The sequence below is a fragment of the Rhea pennata genome, chromosome 1, assembly GCF_028389875.1.
Source record: "Rhea pennata isolate bPtePen1 chromosome 1, bPtePen1.pri, whole genome shotgun sequence".
NCBI lineage: Eukaryota > Metazoa > Chordata > Aves > Rheiformes > Rheidae > Rhea > Rhea pennata.
Genome location: NC_084663.1, coordinates 180,477,472 through 180,491,912, shown reverse-complemented (window position 1 = coordinate 180,491,912; position 14,441 = coordinate 180,477,472). Strand labels below are relative to the sequence as shown.

The 14,441-nt window shown below is 36.0% G+C and overlaps 1 protein-coding gene across 1 annotated transcript in view; it reads left to right on the top strand.

Annotated features, from left to right (window-relative positions):
- The window catches only part of PCDH17 (protocadherin 17), an 83,976-nt gene extending 71,814 nt beyond the window's left edge, over nucleotides 1-12,162 (top strand). The window contains exons 4-5 of the mRNA XM_062576193.1: nucleotides 3,880-3,954; nucleotides 10,845-12,162. Coding sequence (XP_062432177.1) covers nucleotides 3,880-3,954; nucleotides 10,845-11,530 — 761 coding nt within the window. The 3' untranslated portion in view covers nucleotides 11,531-12,162. The remainder of the gene's footprint in view (nucleotides 1-3,879; nucleotides 3,955-10,844) is intronic.
- Nucleotides 12,163-14,441: the final 2,279 nt, after the last annotated feature.

Below are 14,441 nucleotides of genomic sequence, written 5' to 3'. Positions count from 1 at the left end.
TTTAGGGCTCTGCTAAACTGCTTGTTAGATACCTGAGAAGTATGATACACACTATACATGTGCAGTAACAGGTAGATTAAAGGAAAAAAAAGTGTTTGATTTTTTTTTCCCCCCATAAGAACATATTTTTCCTACTTTAATTCCTTACAGAATTTGTGCAAGGTCAGACTGAGCTTTGCTTTCAGATATGGTGCTTTGCACACACAGATTTTGTCTTTTGAGAATTAAAGAAATTCTATTTCTCAAAAAAATTTCCAAAGAACATCCCCTCCCCCCCCCCAAAAAAAAAAAAAAAATCAAAATCACTTTTAATTAGGAAATCCAGAGGATATTTGTGAATAAGATGAAATAGCTCTTGGGGTTTTCTCTGCTTCCAATTACCTGTTGTACTAAGAATCAGGTAAAAAATATCTGTAGACATCTTGTCCCTTTTCTTTCCTTCAGAATAAAAGAGCTAGGAGGAGGGGAAACTCACGAATATCAAAATCAAGGAAATCACAGTGGAAAGCATATATGGAACTGTAAATTAAGTAAACCTCATCAGTGATGGGTTCCAGTAAATCAGAAGATCTCTCTGAATACCCCAAGAAAGTCTATCATGTCTGACCATCTAACATTTTGCAACATTTCATAGCATGCCTGCTCCATTTCTAGTATCATAGTATCTTTATTGTCATTTCTTCGTTTCATTTTCTTAAAGGATAGACACTAACCAACATATTCTGAAGTACCTTCAGTGGCTTAGAAAAAAACCACTGCAACTTCTACTTGTTTTTCCAGAACATTGTTTAACCTACCTGATACCTTAAAGGTGGATTGCCCTGGTACAGCATTCAGGTAAATAAGCTGAAGGCACTGCCAAGAGAAATTACACTGCATCTCATTTGTTGGTGGTATTTCTAGCTTGTCTTTAAGTCCAGGTCCAGGACTATAGAAATTTCTTAAAGGAACATGACTCAGATGATGGGTTACTAAACACCAGAAATAGGCTTAAAAAAGTGGTATAATTAGTGAAAGCAATGGATACAGAATAACACCATCTTTGGAAATAGACCTCAAATTATTCAGTTTCCTGAAAGGTATGTTTTGTCTTGTCACAGTACTCAGATGTCAGTACAACAGAAATAACAAATGGAAAGGTGACTAATGAAAAGGTGATTCTTAGTTGAACAGTTCAGCTACTGCAAAAAAGAGTAACCAGCAAATAAGATTTTCTGTATTAGTGCTGTTAAGATCTATAATTATGATCCTGAAAATATAAGAAAGCAATCTGAAACTTAAGGTTCCTGATAAAGTATCTGAGAAAATGAAGACATGAATACTCTGAGGTCATCTTCAGTAAGCATCTTTCAGAGATTCATTTACAGAACCTGAAAATATATTGACTCAGTTTACATGTTTAGTTCTCTTTACCAAAATATTTATACTTGCAGCATCAGATTCTAAAATGACATCCTTAATTATTCTTTCTGATTGATTTAGTTGGAGCAGCATCCAGGCAGAAGTGAAGTAGCATTATGAAACTGAAATTACTGAAAAAAATGTAGCTGCTTCATAAATTGGCATACAGGAATCACACCCTGGAAATCTATTTTGAAGGTAGTAATAAAACATAATACCAGCAATCTGCTAACAATAGTCTAGGACACCATCTAGTCAAACAACAGTATGCAGTAATATGAATATGCTACCTACGATGGTATAAGTGAGATTAAAAAAGAAATTGTTAAATCTTTTTTTTTCCTTTTCCTATAAATACATTTTTTTTTATCTATACATCCAAGTGAGGATTCTTTAACAAGCCTGGACCACTGTATAGCCAGTGCTTTTCTGAGAGCAGAATCATAAAAAGCATTTTTCCTCTTATGCTGTCAGAGGCTTTCTACCACCCATGAAGTCCAAAGTGTATGACCCTTGTGCAACATTAGACTTTTGAAGCACAGAATGATACTGAGTGAGCTTTTCAATCTATCAGTGTAAAACAGACATAGTCTCATTATGTCTAGTAAAAGAGATTTTAAATGTAAATCCAGACATGCTGGCAGGAATGTGAGGGAAGAAGTACTCTCTCTCAGCAAAGTAGCCAAATTTAGGATGGTTCAGTTTCCGTATTGCCTTTGGATTTTTTGTGAAATTTTATAAAGGAAAGCTAATAGCATTTAAAAAGCTTTAATTGCATTGATTCTGTATTGCACAAAATCATGCTCCATCACAGAACTTCATATACTGCCATTCAAGACAGTCAGGATACAAACAGAGCTATTGAAAGGACAGAGAAACAAATTTCTTCAGAAACCTATTGAGTTTCTCTCAGTGGCACCCTCATCAGTCAACGTCTGTAAACAAGTTCTCATCTCCAAATTTGAGAGAAGCTTACAAAGCAAAAAGCTTAGTGCCTGCTAATTAAAGATTTGTATACTGAGATAATTGATAGCCAGCGAGGAGGACTCAGTGGTATAATGTGTAGCTAATCAGCGGTGGTTTGGTGGTATGACAGATGGGGATAGCTTCTTTAAATTATGGAGCTTTTACATCAGTATTTTCAGGAGATGCCAGCAGCCTGGTTATATTTTCATTAATGTTGCCTTTCCTTCCCATTCGTTGCTTTTGTTTGTCGTAGTCACTTGTCGCCTCTTGCCTGTAACCGTACAATCTGTTGCTAGTTATGCAGGACGCCGCACGATGGGCACGGCTCCTGGCTGAATTCCTGAACGTCGCCGCAGTGCAACACGCAGTGCTAGTATTACAAATTAGATACGGAAATTACTGCTATTACAAGTATGACTAGCTCACAGTGAAGTAAGACAGTGAAAAAGCACGTGGAGACCATGCAATAGCTTACTTCACTGTGAGCTAGTCATACTTGTAATTACACAAATTACACTAGAATTACACAAATTCGGTCAAGTTTCAGATTAAGAGTTATTCCATTTTTACAGGCCGGTTCTGAAACAATCCTTCTGGAAAATCTGTGGAACTGCCTCGATCAAGAACAGGAAAATACTCGGCATTAAAAATGTTCTTCCTAACAGAGGCACAATTGTGTTCTCTGCTGTTAACTTTTGCAGTTCTGTTTCTCTTCCAGGAAACAGCTCTCGGCCTCTACATCAAGGATTTAAAACTAAGTTTCAAAACTAAGCATTTGTCAGATATAGATCACTCGAGTTTCTCTGTGACAGGTCCTCAGCTGAGTGCAGAGCCGGCGCAGCTAGATCCTACACCCTGCTCCCCGCAGCCCTGGCTAGGAAGTTTTTGTGGCAGACGGGGGAGAGGGCACAATGTCTTTTCACAGCTGTCCTACAGCCAACCGGCACAACCGATAGCGAGTCCCGGCCTTTCCGTGGGCTGACCTGCAGGCAGACTCCGGACGGCAAAGCCGGGCGCTCGTTCCCAGCCCCTTCTCCTTCTCCTGTAACGGAGAGGAAGCGGGACAGCGTTTCTGGCGCTCAGAAGACACCTGTCCCGGCACCCGTGTCCCCCCGCCTCTGCGTAGTGAAGCGCCCGGCGCTGTGCTCTCCTCCCGTCCGCTCTCCGCGATTCTGCTGGGCGGCTGCGATGGGAAAGGTCCAGCGGTTTCTGAGGCAGCTCCCCGCACAGCGCCGCTCTGCCTGGGGCTGTCTGAGCCCCGGGGTGTCCTTTCCCTGCTCCATCTCCGCGCGCGGGTCAAAGAACACATCTTCGGTTCGCAGGCACATATAAACTTCTGCGTTTAGACGGTCACCTATGGGAGGCATCGTGAAAAAAAATTCAAGGGCCCTGAGCTGTGCCTAGACCACAGATAGGTGTCTTTCTTTCTGCGGGGGAAGTTTTGACATTGGTGGGATTTTTGGAAGCAGAGCCTGTCCCTGTCTGTGACTCACAGGTCTGATTTGCCTCCAGAACAGCAAGGCAGAGGCCAAAGACCCATCGTTGGGATCTGTGGACCAGCCCGCTGTGAGGAAGGAAAATTTTCAGGTAACGGAAATGTTTCCTTGCTCTTGTGCTGTATGATTGCCATTAAATCATAAACATGAATTTAAAGCATACTTCCGTAAGAAAAATGTTAAATGTTCTGTAGTTCTTAATGCTATCTTGTAATACCCCTCCAATATTTATGGTCCAGGACAACTGTGAACTAGAACTAAATCCACGGGCACACCAGCTGTTTATTGCTTTAGAAGTGTTTTATGGAATGTCAATAGTAGAAATATATTCTGTTTATACTGTATCCAGAAAACAAGCAAGCAAACAAAAACAGGATGGAAGCTCTGTATAAGGATTATAGGCCTCAAAAGCTTATAGTTATAATATCAAGAAAAGACCTTGTGATCCAAGAGGTTTAGAAAAGTGGCAGTCTATTCTTATTTTACTGCCAGTCATTTTGCCAATCTGAGCTGCATAATTGCTTTGCCTAACTGAAAGGAGCCTTCAAACAGACAAGCCGATATAAACACTCAGATTGGCGACAGCTCTGTTTAATAACAGCAAATATGTGTATAGAAGTATTTGTTTACCTCTGCTTATTTATGTCAAAATCAATGGTAATTAAGCAAGAATCCAGCCTCAGAAGGAGTACTTTTGCTGATTGTTCTCATCAAAAGTGTCATACAGCCCTAGTGTTTAGGATATGTCACAGAAGCCCGTTATTTTCCTCCTGTAATAAATACCTACTTACAGACTTTTTTTTTTTTTTTTTTTTTAGTAAAGGCAATTGTCTGCCTCATATCATAACTAAGACACCATTCATATCAGTTCTGGGAGGTTTATCTGATCGTATTACAAGGATTACTCACTCTAGTTCTGAAATAGGGAGTTATTTATATTCTCTTTTGGACATTAGACAGAGTTTATTGTACATATGTACACAAAATACAGGACTTTCATATCTAGTTCTAGATACTAAAATATACAAAAGATGCTATTTTATTGGTTTAAAACAAATACTGTCTTTTTTCGCACAGTGTGTGATTAGAGTAGGGATATATATACTACAAAGAATTTTATACCTAGTTTCGTTATTGAATGTATTTTAAATGGAAATATTTTCAGTAATGAATATGAATTCACAAAATCAAGGGTCAACTGAGTCTTTCTCCTAGGGAAGTCAGTGTGAAGCCCATGCATGCATTCAAAGGCAGATCTTTTCCTTTGTAACGTGAGACAAAGGTCAGGCGAAAAGAAAAACATGAATTACCGTTCACTGTGTAATGCAATGAAGAATAGAGCGCTTCAAGAGTGAGGGTGGAAGTATCAGCAGTCTAGAATTGTATACTTCAAAAAGAGGAACGTACACATTTTGGGCTCGGTCCTGCAGTGTAATTTTCATTTGAAGCTCTAAGTTACTGAGCCATTCCACTGAGCTATCCCTGCAGTTACTGATTATTTTTTAGCTTCCATATTTATAGAAAAGAAGAGAAAAAAGAATCTATTAGATTGAAGTGTTAATGTAGTAATAAAAACTAGGTGTCAACTGTTTAAAGAGAAAAAAGGAGTAAATGAGTAAGTAAGCTCTATGAAAGTTAGACTAGGGTTTTCTGGCACAATAAAACATAACAAAGGCTTTTGACATTTTAAAACATTCAGTGTTATTTATGTGCTTATTTAATCATAGCCTTATTAACCTTCATCCATGAACACATAATAGTACAAAATTACATTTTTTATATATTCTGAGTAAAAAGTTCTCAGGAATGAATGCACTTGAACAGTCACTTATCAGGTCAGACCTTATAAATTATAATGGACCAAACTGTCTACTTTGCTCAAGTGCAAACGGGTTTAGGGAGGAATATGATTATATTTTTTATACTTGAAATCTGATTTCACCGATATACAAGCCTGAACATACCTTATTAAATTATGTACAGTACTTCAGTACAGACTACATTCATATTATAAATTTAGGACATGAAATATTTCTTGAAAGTGTATGCTGAGGTTTCATTGTTTACTTTTAATCCGCTTTTCAGCTTTGTGTGTGTGTGTAATTTAAAGAATTAAGATCCAATTAAAGTGAAAAAGTATTGTACTTATGAAGCCAGTTATGCTATACTGAGTCACTTTAAAAAGAAAAAAATAACAAAAAAACCCTTACATTTCTTGTTATCATTATTCAAATTTCTTATAATTAATGAGTCAAACTATGATATCTCAGCTTTAGTCATCGAAAGGCGCTAACTCTGTAAAATATTAATTAATTAACTTTATAGTGCACTACAGTTAGGGTGAAATCAGTATCTTTATTTAATTTTGTTCGAAATATTTATAAGAAAAGGGTAGGAAACAAAAACAAAATATATTTTTTGTTTTGAGCTTACTACAGAAGGCAGATGTTAAATATAACTTCTCTGGTAACGTAGAATAAAATATGCAAGGTATGTCATATGTTGCACCAAAATTCATACTTTGCTTTGCAATTTATGTGTTGTCAACATAAGTTTCTTCCTACACCATCTTAAATTTCTCTCCAGTATAACTTTTCTCTCTAGGTGACTGTTGTTTCCAGATAGCTTGTTTCCTTTTCTTTCCATGGCTGATAATTTAGCAGTTTTATTTTAGTGTGTGTTCTCCCTAAAGTGCATAAAGCACTTCTGACTGTTTACCTTTAAAGCTCCAGAGAGTTAGGAACACCTCCACGCTGCTTCTGTTTATTGTTCACTTTTGGACCATCAAGGGCTTATTTTCAACAGGAGGGAGAGAAGTGCAGAGATAAAGGCCGATGGTGCATATCACTCTACCAGCACATCTTGCTATAGAGAGCTGTGTATGACCTATATATGTATGTACGTATGTATGTATACACACACGTGTGTGTGTGTGTATATATATATATATATATATATATATACACACCGACCCACCCCTGTTCACACGCGCACAGATATATACATTTACCTTTAAATTGATTCTGTTTTCTCATAAATACTAATTTGGCCCTTGGTGGTTTCACTTTGTGTTTATCGTTTCTGCTGCTTCTACCAAAGCTCCTGTTCAATTTCCTTCACCGTACTAGCTGTAACAGTCAAAATTACAGGCTAATGGTAAGATGGGTAGTTTATAATGTGTGATAATCAATACTTGAAACCTGCTTCCTATGATGTAACACAAAAGAGTGAAGTAAAAAGATTCAGAATTTCAAAGTTCATGCAGTGCAGGTGTTTTTCACTTCAAGGTCATCTTGTATTTGTTTCCTCACAAAACTGTCTTCTCCTTTTTTGGCTTCATATTTAATTCAGTCACTGCTAAGATGCCCACGGAGCAGAAATGGAAAGTTAGTCTATACTGTGAGTATGAATGCAAATATAAAAACTGCTTTAGCAAATGCAGGAAATGAGAAGGGGAAGGGAGGTATGACATGCAATATATATAATATATGATATATATTTCTTAAAGGGATTGCCAGCAAACTTTGCATTTTTATTGGCAATAATGCATAATGCAAATATCACATAAGAGATCCTCACACCCAATGTCTGTATATGCACATGCATAAACGCTGAGAATTTCAAATCTTAAAACATAATTTGGTTACAAATTTAATCTAATTGGTATTGAAAAATCTCAAAACATAGTTTTTAGCATACTACTGAGTACCCTGTGAAATCTCTAGTTAACATTCTACCTAGTATTTTCAGTAGCTGAGAACTTTTCGATCTTTTCATCTATAGTTTGACCATTTTAATCTCAGTTCTGGGAATAACTTATATTTCTTATTTTTTTTAAGAAATATGGTTCTGCTAATTTTTAGAATAAGAGAGAGTGGAAAAAATTCTATTATCTACATTATACAGCTGTATATTTTATATTTATAAATATATGTTTAATGTTGTTTGGAAATTATATATGCATATAGGAATATTTATTTAATGCCTTTTTAGGCAATCTGACACAGAAGCAGTACTTGAAATGTTGGAGGAAGCTCCCTTCTTCAGATGTTCTTTTAGTAGGTTAAGGAAATAGGCTGTTATGTACTAAAATCCTTTAAAAGATGTTCTACTGATGCTCTCCCAGTGCACTATGAGCTCTTGACACATTAAATGTGGGTAGAAAATTTATAGGAAGTGCTTTCCCCCCCCCCCTTTTTCCCCCGTGAGAAGTATAGGTGTAAAGAGGCATCTTTTTTTGATGTAATAATTAAAAGTGGAGAAAGCAGCAGAGAGAAGTCTTAGTCCACCAATTCTGCAGTTCAGAGTATTTTATGGAAGCTAACAAATGCAGCATTTTACAGAGTTATTATTTTTGCCTTTTGTTAAAAAGGAAGGGTCCCAAATTATATACATAAATTGATATGAAAGGATTGCTAAATTTGCAAAATTAAACAGTGTAGTTGGAAAATGGATTAATTGTTTAGGGACTCCCTTACAAGTGCCAGAAAGCTTTTGCTCTGCAATGTCATGCATTCTCTCTGTAATGTAACAGGAAAACAATTTTAGAAATGTGTTAGAGAAAATTCTAAACAAGACAATTATTATTTCTCATTGCTATAAAAGCCCACTTTCAAAGCTAGATGTTTTGAGATTACAAATTCACTCTGCTAGGTTAGAAGGAAGAGAAAAAGAGTGAAATAAATTAATAATGAGCATGGGTAAAATTAAAAGTTCTAGCATTACCATTGAAAGGGCTTGGTTGTGGGTTGCATTTTTAATTTTTTGTATGTTTATTTATTCTTTTTAATACATATATATATAACAAAACTTAATCAAAGGCTGACTAGTATTCACTGTTATTCATCCCAAGCTAAAATTGTGAACTTTCCTCTCCAATATTCTTGTCCTGGTTCCTTTTTAGGATCATAAAATCTGTTGTTTTAACTCTTCCAGTTCTGCTGATGTGTTGCAGTCTGGAGATTTGGGGTATCTTTTACTCCCTGCTTTTCACTATGATTACTCCAGTTTGTGCTGTATAATAGAAACAGCATACAGCTTATTTTTTTGTTGGAGATTTTCTACAAATTTCACCTTTATTTAACTTATTTTTCTGTTACAGTCTGAAAAATCACTTTATGTTCTCGTCTTCCTGTAGCAGAGTACTTGATTCTCTCATTTTCTTTTTTCTTTTTTCTTTTTTTCTTTTTTTTTTTTTTTTTCTGTATTTTTTTTTCCTAATATCTTAACAGTCTTATATTTTAAACTCTTCAAAGCAGGGAGCATAGATGGGGAATAACACTTTTTCACAGAACCATTAATAATGATTAACAAATATCAGATCTGAGTAAATCATCTCACCCCAGTTTAGTTTACCATTGTAATATAACACAACTTTGGTTAAATTTAATTTTATTCCTATGTCTTTTTAGTGTAAATAGTTTTGACTGTTCACATTTCTATTTAATTCTGATAGATGAACATTAGTGTTTCTTCTGTGTCAGATCTCTGCAGCCTAACTGCTCATGAATCTTGCATTTTTTCAATAGATACTAAAAGATTTCTATGAATTTGTTTTATAACTAAGAAAGATCATGATCACCTAAAATTTGTCCTATCTTCAAGTCAACAAATTTGCTCTTTTTTTAAGATCTGGGGTGTGTGTGTGTGTGTGTGTGTGTGTGTGTGTGTGATTCATCCATATAAATGCATTACATATAAATGCATAATCATACTCTTTCATCCAATTGAAATTCCAAGCATTTTGTATATACTAAAATCCTCAAGTAGATTGAAGGTTTTATTCCCATCTTTTCATTTTGTGGGTTGAAATACTTAATGGTTAAAGATCAGCTTATAGTAGAGTTGTTAAAAGGGTTTATTTTATCTATATTGACTAAATAATACTGAAAAGGTGAGGGAGAAAGAGAAGGTAACTTGCATTAGATCTGAGCATTTCTAAAACACAGATATTTCTAGAATTTTCAAACTTCCTAATTTTGAGTTGGATTCATGTATACGATTATAAAGTGAGGAATGGTGATTCAAACATACATTAGTGTAAAATGACAGATAAACTAAGGTTTTTAAAGCAGAGTTTTCTTTATGTCTTTGAATTGAATTATAGCATAGGAAGTATTTAAATTTATGTTCTAAAAATGTAGTGAATAAAAAAAAATATTTAACTACATTCTTTGAAAGAAATAAGAATAAGAAATCCTGTCTGAAAACATTATCAGTTCAAATAGTGTGTCATAGTTTGTCATTCTTCCAAACTGTATGTATTGAGCAAATCCATTTTCACTTACTTGCACCAAAACAAAAAAGGGAAAAACTGATTACATGATCCATACTCATGTCTAATAAAATTGCAATATGCACTTTTTGACAAGCTTATATTTAATGCATACTGATGGAAAATTCTAGTTCTCTGCTCTCAGCAGGAAAAGTAGGCTTTTTAAGAAAACCTTTTTATTTTATGGCTGTCACAGAGCATAACAATTACAAATGAAATGGAGGTGACAAAAATGAAAACCTAGCTTGCTGATTTTTATGAAGTGTTTGTATTTCCAGAAAGGCAGTCATTGCTGAGTTATTTGATTTGAAAAATTAATCCTGATAATGCCTTTTGAGTTCCTTAAGTACTGTTCACTATTTTCTAGGATGAGTTGTACAGAACAAAGCCTAACAGATTTCTACAGCAGATTAGTTTACAGATGAAGCTCAATTCCGCTGAGAATGATTCTCTAATGACCCCTTTTTACTTCCTTTGGGCTGTGTGAATGCTTTAATACCTAGAGAATAAAATTAAATAAATCTATTGTCTCAACTAGTTGGTTTACGCAATCCTTCTGAAATATTTTAATTATAGCCTCCTTTTTCCTCCATAATTAAGAAACCAGATGTCAAGTAAGCCCACCAAAGGTTGATCGTAGACTCTCCATTAGTTTAAAGAAATCCGTTTGTAATGAGAGTTTTTCTTTTTTTCCCTTTGTTTTGCAGAACAAGAAGAATGTGTTAACTGCACAGATGAATGCAGAGTGCTTGGTCATTCTGACAGGTGCTGGATGCCACAGTTCCCTGCAGCCAGCCAGGCTGAGAATGCAGATTATCGCACAAATCTCTTTGTACCCACAGTCGAAGCTAACGTTGAGACTGAGACTTACGAAACTGTGAATCCCACCGGGAAAAAGACTTTTTGTACATTTGGGAAAGACAAGAGAGAGCACACTATTCTCATTGCCAATGTTAAACCTTACTTAAAAGCCAAACGTGCCCTGAGTCCTCTGCTTCAGGAGGTTCCCTCAGCATCGAGCAGTCCAACCAAGACATGCATTGAGCCTTGCACCTCAACAAAAGGACCACTGGATGGTTGTGAAGTGAAATCAGGAGCCTTGGCCGAACCAGGCAGCCAGTACTTGTCAACTGACAGTCAGTATCTATCACCTAGTAAACAGCCAAAAGACGCTCCTCCGTTCATGGCATCAGATCAGATGGCCAGGGCCTTTGCCGATGTACGTTCCCGAGTGAGCCGAGACTCGAGCGAGATGGACTCTGTTCTGGAGCAGTTAGACCGCTCAACCCGGGATCTAGGCAGGGAGTCGGTGGACGCCGAGGAAGTCGTGAGAGAAATCGACAAGCTCTTGCAGGACTGTCGGGGAAGCGACCCTGTGGCCGTGAGAAAGTGAGGGGGAAAATAAGGACAGGCTGGCAGTCACGTTCCTCTTCTGCTGATTAAAAAGTAAAATAAAATAAAAATCCCCTGGTTGTAACAGATTTACGGGAATGAAGGAAGACCAATGCTGCTTTAAGGCTTTTAGTGAACATCTGAAGTGCCCACAAGTATGTTCTTTTCACTGCTCTTTCTTTTTGACAGATAACACTGGTTTCATTTTGACCAAACTTTCATTAAGACAGAGTGAAGTACACTAAGAACTGAAAGAAAGAAGGAAAGACGGTGCCATTCTGACAATCTGATAGGAAGATGTGAGAAAAGTGGAATCGAAATGCGTCTGATACTCTAAGACTGTCCTCAATAGCTGATGCTGACTTTACTGTTTACGTGTAAACCCCAAGAAAAACAGGGTTGAATAATTCTGATCTGTGGTGGATTTCCAGCAGTCACCACAGGCTTCTACTGAAAGTCCTAAAAAAGAGTTCTTGTAGTAGTCCAAGCGACACCAAACATTAACATTCATTTGTGGTAAACATTTATGTACAAAGTTACCTGCCGCAGAAATGAAAAAAAAAGAACGAGAAAACAAAAAAAATACCATTCCAGATCATTATTCAGCAAAACATATCCTGATCATTAGTAAAACACCTCATACCATATTAAGGTTAAATGTAAAATGATATAGTCCATTTTGTCCTGCACACACATAAGCTAATTCACTTGATAAAAAGAAAAAAATAATATCTATTTAGCATTTTAGTGTCCAACAAAACTTTAAATAGTTAGCAGTAAGTTTTAAACAAACCAGAAGTAAAATACAAGTTTGATAAAAAAAGAAAAGAGTTACCTTTAAGGGTAATACACAAAATAAATTAACATTATTAACACTTTTTTATTCATTTGTGGACACTAAAATAGCTCAGGAAAGTGAAAATGTCTTAGACATCCACACAAATCACATGATCATTTAAATGTGCAAATGTAAGAAGATTCAGTGTGTTTACATCAAATGACATATTTTTATTGATTTATTGCAGATTCAGTGCATATGAGCCAAAATGTTGAGTGTATAAGAGCTATATTGTGTATTTTATTAAATTAATATATAGTTGTGTTGCAAAAATATTTGGGCTTATATTGTAAATGGCAAGTGTTGCCTCGGTAGCTGTCGAACTCTATGAGTTTTGTTTTTTCCTGCTTCCTTTTCCCCATGGATGGTGGGAAGCAGCGCCTCAGAGCAAAGTCTCTTGTTTAATGTATGGTCTACGAAGTACTGCAGTACATAAGCTGTTCAAAATGTGTTTGAGTGAGCTGATAGAGCTAACTGAACGGCCTACAAATGCATCCATCAGTCATAGTTATGTGCAAGTCCTTGTAGAAGCTTTTATTGCAAACCCATGTTTAATAACAGCAACTACACTTGAACCAACACCTGGAACCTCCTTGTTATTTTCCAAACACAAGCAGCTAGCCTGTTTAATATAGGATATTTGGTTGACTTCTTAATTGATACCACCATTTTCAAAGTTTTGCTGTTAAGTTCAGAGAGCTGAAAAACCTGTCAGTGCCAATGTGGCATGAGCAGCATTTTATCAGATTCTTTAGGAAGTTCAATTGCTCACTGAAGTTCTAGGTATGGGCTGCTTATTTTGTTTTTAGTTTTGTTTTCAATTGTTCTGAAAACTATTTGTAGAACAAGTTGGGAGATAATTTATTTTTTATTCTAAGGGTGTTTCTATTGCATTTGAAAAACTCAAAATTACCTTCAGATGAAAGTTAAGAAAAACAGCAACAATGCACATTCAAAATGAAACAACAGGACAAAATGCAGCAGAAGAAAAATGTTTGGCCCAGCATCTGTCCCTTATATACGTCAGATACTTTGTTGGACGTATCACTATGACACATCATTGTTTAAAAACAGTGTCTGGGTTATGTTAAATTTAAGCTATATTATACAAACATATAAAAAAGAGGTTGTTTAATTCAGGTTGGCAGTCTCAAATCCCACAAAGCCATACTTTTCATCAGTTCAAGAAAGTAAGTTGATCAGCAGCTGGTTTTGATCTTGGGATTTCTGTTTAAGGGTGGTCTTAACTAGTCAGTCCTACAATGAATTGTCTTTAGTTGTTGGAGACATCCATTCTGAAAGCTTGCTCTTAGCTCCCACTGTTAAGAAAGTCTACAATTATGTGTGAACAAGGGATCTTGTACATGTTTATCAAGCTACTCACCATGTTTTGGACAATTTATGTATCTAAAATGTGGTGTTGTCTGTGTTCTACAATTTTTTTTGTTGTTTTTTTTTTTTTTTTGGCCAGGAGACCCAGGATTGATTTTGCTTGATAGCTTGGTAGCTTGAAATTCCGTAGTGGAGAGGATTTCTTATTGTTTGATCAGTCTCTTATACGTATATTTCTGTGGTGCCCATCACTTCAGTGTCTGCGCACCAAGTCTTTAGCTCTGCCAGTGAGATCAATTACTCAGCAAAATCTAAGCCAGTATTTAAATGAAGTCAAATGATGGAGATCTGTGTATTTTATAAATGATTTTAACACTGAGTAACCAATTTTACAATTCATTGTATGTGTCTGAAGATATAAAACACAACATTCTGAGAAAGGGCTGTGCCAATGTAAGAGGAATTTACCTTAAGGCTCTCTGTCACTAGTGATTTACTAGCTTTAGCTGTTTAACACATTATCTGTATTTAGTAGTGATTATTTATTTACCAGTCTTAGGTAATTCAGAATTCATGACTCACAGCTTTATAGATGAGTTTAGGAAATCTTGCTTTTATTTAATTTGGTTGACAACTGCCCTATGTTGTAGATCTCTGGCATACTGCTTCCAACAAGGATATCCCAGCTTATAAAATCTATTTCACAATTTAGGATTGATACGTAAAGAACCAATAAACCAGT